Source organism: Neoarius graeffei, chromosome 8 (assembly GCF_027579695.1).
Source record: "Neoarius graeffei isolate fNeoGra1 chromosome 8, fNeoGra1.pri, whole genome shotgun sequence".
Lineage (NCBI taxonomy): Eukaryota > Metazoa > Chordata > Actinopteri > Siluriformes > Ariidae > Neoarius > Neoarius graeffei.
Genome location: NC_083576.1, coordinates 85,574,608 through 85,582,289, shown reverse-complemented (window position 1 = coordinate 85,582,289; position 7,682 = coordinate 85,574,608). Strand labels below are relative to the sequence as shown.

At 45.4% G+C, this 7,682-nt stretch overlaps 1 protein-coding gene across 1 annotated transcript in view; it reads left to right on the top strand.

Annotated features, from left to right (window-relative positions):
- The first annotated feature begins 899 nt into the window (after nt 1–899).
- The window catches only part of cep41 (centrosomal protein 41), a 39,584-nt gene continuing 32,801 nt past the window's right edge, over nt 900–7,682 (top strand). Inside the window, exon 1 of the mRNA XM_060928414.1 lies at nt 900–1,073. Coding sequence (XP_060784397.1) covers nt 1,041–1,073 — 33 coding nt within the window. The 5' untranslated portion in view covers nt 900–1,040. The remainder of the gene's footprint in view (nt 1,074–7,682) is intronic.

Genomic DNA, 7,682 nt, shown 5'->3' with positions numbered 1-7,682 from the left:
ACCAGTTAACCTAACCTGCATGTCTTTGGACTGTGGGGGAAACCGGAGCACCCGGAGGAAACCCACACGGACACGGGGAGAACATGCAAACTCCGCACAGAAAGGCCCTCGTCGGCCCCGGGGCTCGAACCCGAACCTTCTTGCTGTGAGGCGACAGCGCTAACCAGTACACCACCGTGCTGCCACATTAGCAATGTATAGAGTGGATTTCTGATTAGTTTAAAGTGAACTTCATTGAAAAGAACAGTGCTTTTCTTTCAAAAATAAGGACATTTCAAAGTGACCCCAAACTTTTGAACGGTAGTGTATCTCATGTACTCTGTTTTTATACCAAATAAACAAAAGAAAATAAAACAAAAACATGAATGAATGAATGAGTGAGGGGCGGCACGGTGGTGTAGTAGTTAGCGCTGTCGCCTCACAGCAAGAAGGTCCGGGTTCGAGCCCCATGGCCGGCGAGGGCCCTTCTGTGTGGAGTTTGCATGTTCTCCCCGTGTCCGCGTGGGTTTCCTCCGGGTGCTCCGGTTTCCCCCACAGTCCAAAGACATGCAGGTTAGGTTAACTGGTGACTCTAAATTGAGCGTAGGTGTGAATGTGAGTGTGAATGGTTGTCTGTGTCTATGTGTCAGCCCTGTGATGACCTGGCGACTTGTCCAGGGTGTACCCCGCCTTTCGCCCGTAGTCAGCTGGGATAGGCTCCAGCTTGCCTGCGACCCTGTAGAACAGGATAAAGCGGCTACAGATAATGAGATGAGATGAGATGAATGAGTGAAGGAGTAAAAATGAAGATCTGGCAACATAAGATGGCCGTCAGCTCCAGGGGAGGCTCTGGTTGCGCGTGCACGCCGCCGTTGCTAAAGCAACTGTTGCTGAGTAACTGTTCTAAACGTTCGAAGTCAAACACCGGCTTAGTAATAACGGCTTCATTGATTGGTCAACGCCAACCGAACGGACCAATGAGAAGCTGCGTTGCTTAAACAGGCACCGTGGTGGTCCGGTTTGAGTTTCAGAGCTCGCTAGCTTCGGCGGCTGCGGTAAAGATGTCGTTAAACCAGAGTATTGGCGACCCAAAGGTTGGAATTATTATTATTATGATTATTATTATAATTACTCTTGGTGTGGATGAGCTGGTTATTTGTGGAAGCCGGAGCTTGAGCGTTTGGTGACGTCACAGCAATGGCTGCCGTTTGTGTACTGTTATTAAAGAGGTCATTATTTGTAGTGTCAAGTAAATCTTTTTATGAATGTGTATTTATAGCGTGCAGCAGAAATATCCTTATGCACAACACCCAGAATGCACTGCGCATGATGGAGGACACAAGGCTTGGAGGCTTGAGACACTGTTTCCAGTTGAGGTGTCAGGATTCAGTCCTGTCCCAAATAGCACCCTGTTCACTAACTAGTGCACTATCTGGAGAGTTTTGCCTCTTTGTCATGTCTGAAAGCATGGTGGGGAAACACCCAGGGAACATCCCAACACTCTCAGGTTCACCCCAGGGGTGCGATCTGTCACCACTGCTGTTTGTGCTCTACACCAATGGCTGCCATTGAATCAAGGTATATAAGTCAGTATGCTGATGACTCTGTCATTGTCAGTCTCCTGCAGGACCACGAGGTGGGCTGTGAGCCAGTCTTGGACAATTTTATTACAGACTCGCATCCATCCATCCATCCGTCCGTCATCCTGTTCTGCAGGCAAGCTGGAGCCTATCCCAGCTGACGCCTATCCCAGCTGACGCCTATCCCAGCTGACTATGGGCAAGAGGCCAGATTCACATTTACAACTCAATGTCTCTAATGGCGTTAGTCTGGCTAACGCGACTGCAAAGCTCTACGAGCTATTGGTCTGGCCAAGATATTAAGCCCAACCGTTTCCCAGAGCCCATGGTTGACCCGCCTCCCTGAAATGCCTCAGTTTGCTACTGGTCAAAGCCAGAAAAGGCTGTGACGAAGCTTAAACCAATCACATCACTCTTTCCTCTGACGTATGCGACGCGACGGGGCTAACTGGTAGATTAAACCATAGACATCCTATTATTAAACTCTTACCGAAGCTGGTCGGGAGCAAGGCGAAAACGTCCTTCCTTTCAATAAATACCTCCAGGGCTGCTCTTTGCTCCGTTTTCAATGAGAACTTCCCGTTGAATGCTTTCAATACAGCATTCATGAATGAAGCGCTTCCGGCATAGATTCTGTAAACAATCTATGGCTTCCGGTCGCAGTTCTACTACGTCAGTGCCTTGAACACCCAGGGCCGTTGGAGATGCTCAAAGTTGATTGGTTCCCGATTTTTCGGGAGCTTGGAAGAGCTGTAGATAGCTTGCCTGGCCAGACTAAGCTCGCAACAGGCCCTCGTGTTGCGTCACGCTTAGGATGGGCGGGCCCAGGCTATAATGGCGTATTCACACCTACGTTGTTTGGTCCGGACCAAGCGAACCAAATTTCCCTTGGTCCAGACCTTTTGGGTTGGTTTGAATACAAACCACCGAACTCTGGTCCGGACCAAACAAGCGGACCGAGACCGAGCTGCAAGGTCGGACTCGGTCCGGACCAAAGGAACCCTGGTGCAGATCTTTTGGAGGTGTGAAAGCAGACCGGACCTAATCCGACAGTTTTGCTTTTTTGTACCTCGTGAGCTTCCGCCGTTTGTCGAGCATTATGGGAAACAGAGTCTTGACACTCCACCGCAAAGTGCAAACACTGTTTCGGTTGTCAAGGGAACCTTACAACAGTCGTTCAGTCATTCAGACCAGTGGTAGGCTAGACTACAGAGTACAAAAAATGAGTAGGGGGCAAACGTGGGCCGAGGAAGAAACGCGTACCCTTGTGGATATATGGGCAGATGTCCACATATCTGAGCTTTTGGAGAGAACACACAAAAATGCCGACGTGTTTGCTGTATTCAGTGAGAAAATGAAGGAGAAGGGGTTCACGCGCTCCCCAGAACAATGTCGGCTAAAAGTGAAGAAACTCCGTCAGACCTACATTAAAATCAGGGACATTCTTTCAAAAAGTGGCGGTACTAGCGACGCAAAAAAGAAATTCATCTATTACGATGGATAAGGCGAATATCCCGACACATACCTCCTCCGTCTTGCGTGAAGAGCCAGAACTGTCACAACATGATGTGCGCTCATCAGCGCTATCCTCCGTAGCCGCCTTGCCCTTTGTCGTTGTCGTTGATAAATTACTTGTACAACAGCATAGTAATCGCACAATTGTGGAAACAGTAAAAACTGGAAAAAACATATAGCTTTGATGACCTTAAAAAGAATGACAGCACGGAAAGCCTCCATGACTACTTTTGAACTTAACGCTTTGTGCGCGTGTCGTCTCTGACCAATAGCTGAACGACCTCAGGGCGCGTGGCTTTGTTGACAGGTTTTGGTCCGCTTACTAAAATGTACAGTGTGAAAGCGAACCGCACCAAAATGAAAAAATAAAAAAAAACATTTGGTTCGGACCAAAGCAAGTGAACTATCAAACTATCCTGGTCTGAATGCACCCTAACACTAAAGAGATTTTTATTGATTTCCGCCGTAGTCCTACTACTGTTGTATCGACCATCATAAATGGCGCGGCTGTGGAGACAGTCAGCGAGTACAAGTATCTGGACTCTTACAGTCATGCTTTTATGGCTGAGAACTACAGCTGACTTGCTAACTTTAGTTGTCATAAACAGTTTTGCACTCAATAAAGAGTTATAACATCAACGAAACAGACTTCATGTTAAAACTGTTATCACGTTGTCTGTCGTCGCCCAAATGAGGATGGGTTCCCTTTTGAGTCTGGTTCCTCTCGAGGTTTCTTCCTCATGTCGTCTGAGGGAGTTTTTCCTCGCCACCGTCGCCACAGGCTTGCTCATTGGGGATAGATTAGGGATAAAATTAGGCCTAACTCATGTCATTAAAATTCTGTAAAGCTGCTTTGCGACAATGTCTATTATTTTTTCGTTTTCGGTTGAGAGTACGTCGTGCGCGTTCTGGCTGCCGCTTCTCACCGGAGCTTCTTTATTTTATTTTATTTTTCTATTTTTTTTTCCTGTGTGTTTGTGTAGTTTGATGTTTGAGTGTTTTGTCCGCCGGTTGTGGTGTAGCTCCGGACCTAGTTTGGGTGTCGGTTCCCTCCAGGCCTTGGTTCGCCGTGGGCGATGCCTGCGCTCCCAGCTATGGACTGCAGTGAGCTCGTTGCTCATTTTACATCGTGGTTGTCCAGCGCTCTGCGCTTTAACGCTCGGCGTGATGTTCCGAGCGATGTTGCTCGGTGGTGTCGCGGCGGCTGTGCAGGCGGTTTGGGACACACCAGCGCTCTGCGTGGCGGAGCTTCTCTGCTCGCTGTGTGGATCCATGGCGTGGTGTTGAGCGATGTTGCTGACGGCGTCACGGCGGCGGTGCTGGAGATGTGGGACTTGTTTTCGTGCGCCTTTTGGTGGGACTGTGGCTGCTACACCACGGGAATTACATCCTGACCCCTACTTGGTGGACTTTTTATTATTTATTTATTTATTATCTATTTATTTATTTTTATTTTTCTTTGTTTATAATTGTAAAGCGTCCTTGGGTTTTTTTGAAAGGTGCTATATAAAATTAACTTATTATTATTGTTAAAAGCGCTATAGAAATAAACTTGACTTGAATCTGGGCACTATCTCATCTCATCTCATTATCTGTAGCTGCTTTATCCTGTACAGGGTCGCAGGCAAGCTGGAGCCTATCCCAGCTGACTACGGGCGAAAGGCGGGGTACACCCTGGACAAGTCGCCAGGTCATCACAGGGCTGACACATAGACACAGACAACCATTCACACTCACATTCACACCTACGCTCAATTTAGAGTCACCAGTTAACCTAACCTGCATGTCTTTGGACTGTGGGGGAAACCGGAGCACCCGGAGGAAACCCACGCGGACACGGGGAGAACATGCAAACTCCGCACAGAAAGGCCCTCGCCGGCCACGGGGCTCGAACCCGGACCTTCTTGCTGTGAGGCGACAGCGCTAACCACTACACCACCGTGCTGCTCGCTAACACTGAGTCCATCTGTAAAAAGGCCAGTCAAAGACTGTTTGTTTTTCTTGAGGAAGTTGAAGGAATTAGATTAGATTAGATTAGATTAGATTAAACTTTGTCATTGCGCATGTCACAGGTACAAGGCAATGAAATGCAGATTGCATCTAACCAGAAGTGCATAACAGTAAATAACATAAGTGTAATATACAAATATAAATGGTATAAGTATATAATGGTATAAATATATAAAATATATAAATTTAATGTTGACAGATCACTTCTTAGGATTTTTTTATTCATCTTTTATTGAGTCAGGTTTAACTTTTGCTATGATCTGTTGGTTTAGTGATCTAAGTGTGATGAAGAAAACCAGGCTTGGAAAAATTGTTCATATCTGTCAGAAGATCACTGGCATTAACCTCAACAGGTATGAGGTCAGAGTCACACAGAGGGCAACGGCCATTTTGGCAGATATTAATCACCCACGTCATTCTGAGTTTTGCCTCGGTATCCTTTTCTTAAGCGGGCCCGGTCTAACAGATACTTGAGATCATTTGTCCCAGCAGCTGTTGGGTTTAGGTCATTTGGTTATTTTTGTGCGTGTATAAATTCCTTCTTGAATATACAGTATCGTGAGCTTACATCTGTGGTCATGTCTACGTTTACTATGTTCTGTGTCATGTTTATGTGCTTGAGTGTATATTTGTGTTGGCACTTTCTGGGAATCAAATTGCCCCGAGAGGACATTAAAGATGATCCACATCCAAGTAACACTCCGACTGATACCAACACTCAAACTCCTTGGTTCCTAAAAACCCATTCTAAAAAAAAAATGCCAACATTTTTGATTTAGAATTAGAATTAGAAGCCATGATTTGAAAACAGAGAAGGAACTTCACCGTGCTGCCATGTGACAGATAAAAGCTTCTCATCCTAATTCTAAAAATCTCACAAGAAGGTTGCAGGTTCGAACCTCTCAGCCGACGGGAGCCTTTCTGTGTGGAGTTTGCGTGTTCTCCCCGTGTCTGCGTGGGCTTCCTGCCACAGTCCAATGACATGCAGTTAAGTGAACTGGCTACTCTAAATTGTGTGTGTGTGTGTGTGTGTGTGTGTGTGTGTGTGTGTGTGTGTGCAGAAAGGAACCAGCCATCCTACTGCTGCAGTTCTGGCCAAATCAATCAAACATGGTTCGCCTCAAACCCAGATCAGGTTCGGCAGTGACGACGACAACGAGTACCGACACAGATACTCGTAAACAATCCTGTTGCCATAGCAATGCCATTCTTGCCATCTCAAAAAAATCACTTTTCTCACAGTGAATAAAAAACAAACCAAAGCATATCACATAAAAATGACCAACGATCGTGCTGATTTCGCACCCAAACGCTTGACACTCGGCCATCTTCAGGGTTCAACGATTTAGAAGCAAACACTACGTTCAGACTGCAACCTGAAACGACCCATATCCGATTTGTTGTGAAATCCGATTTTTTTTGTTAGGCCGTTCACATTACCAATTATATGAGACTTGTATGCGATCTCCAATATGAACGGAAAATGACCCAAAAGTGTCCCGCATGGGCAAATTGACACGTAATAAGCACATCTACGTAATACGTAAACAAAAAAAAGCGCACTCTTCAAGTTTAATGATTTCTTTTTTTGTTTGTTTGTTTAATTATCTGGTTAGTGTTAAAGTGTGAGGTCTCGTGTGTGTTTTTGTTTCTGAACTGAAATGAAAACGTGTAGCCTGGTAACGAGGGTTGACTCCTAAATGTCTCTGTAATTTCTATATAAGTGCACTACATGTTACTAGGAAGTAATGGATTTTTAAACTCTATATAGTGCACTCGAGCTTCAGTAGGCAGTCGTTTGGGATGCGGCCGCTGTATTACCAAACTCTTAATTCAGGCTTAATAATTTGCACATATTTATTTCGTCATATTAATAAACTTTTTCTACATTTTTATAAATATTTATTTAGATTGTTTATAGCCAGCTGAATTCTGCAACTTCTCTCAGCGCTGGCTCAAGGTGCAGAAACACCAGTGCAGTTTGCGATGGAGATGAGGCGAGACCTGGCGATGTGGTTTTTGTGGCGGCGGCGGAACTCACACAATAATCTGATTAACAGCAGACTAATGAGACCGAAGGTGTCAAATTACTGGAAATTTCCAGAACAATCTTATAATCTTGTAATACAGGATGGTTTAACATCCAGGTCCCTACCAAATCCACCATTAGCTTGATCAATTCTATAAAAGTCTATTTAAATTCTGAAAACTGTACAAATGTTGTTGTTTTCCACCAAAGAGGCGGGATTAGCCAACGCAGAATAGTGACGTTTGTCTCTTGTTGATGACGTGTAGGTCGCATGAATGCGACCTGTCCGGTCAGACTGCAGTCGCATGTGAAAATAACGGATATGCATCGGAATTAGGACCACATATCCAAGCGGCCTGGGTCGCATGTGAAAAAAATCGGATCTGTGTCGTTCAGATTGTCAATAACAAATCGGATACAGGTCGCATATGGGCAAAAAAATCGGATATGGGTCATTTCAGGGTGCAGTCTGAACGCAGTCTAAGTGTCCACGAGATCCACTAGCCTCTTTTTTTGTTTAACAATGAAGACCACAATAATAGAAGTCATTAATACATTCGAAACAAAAA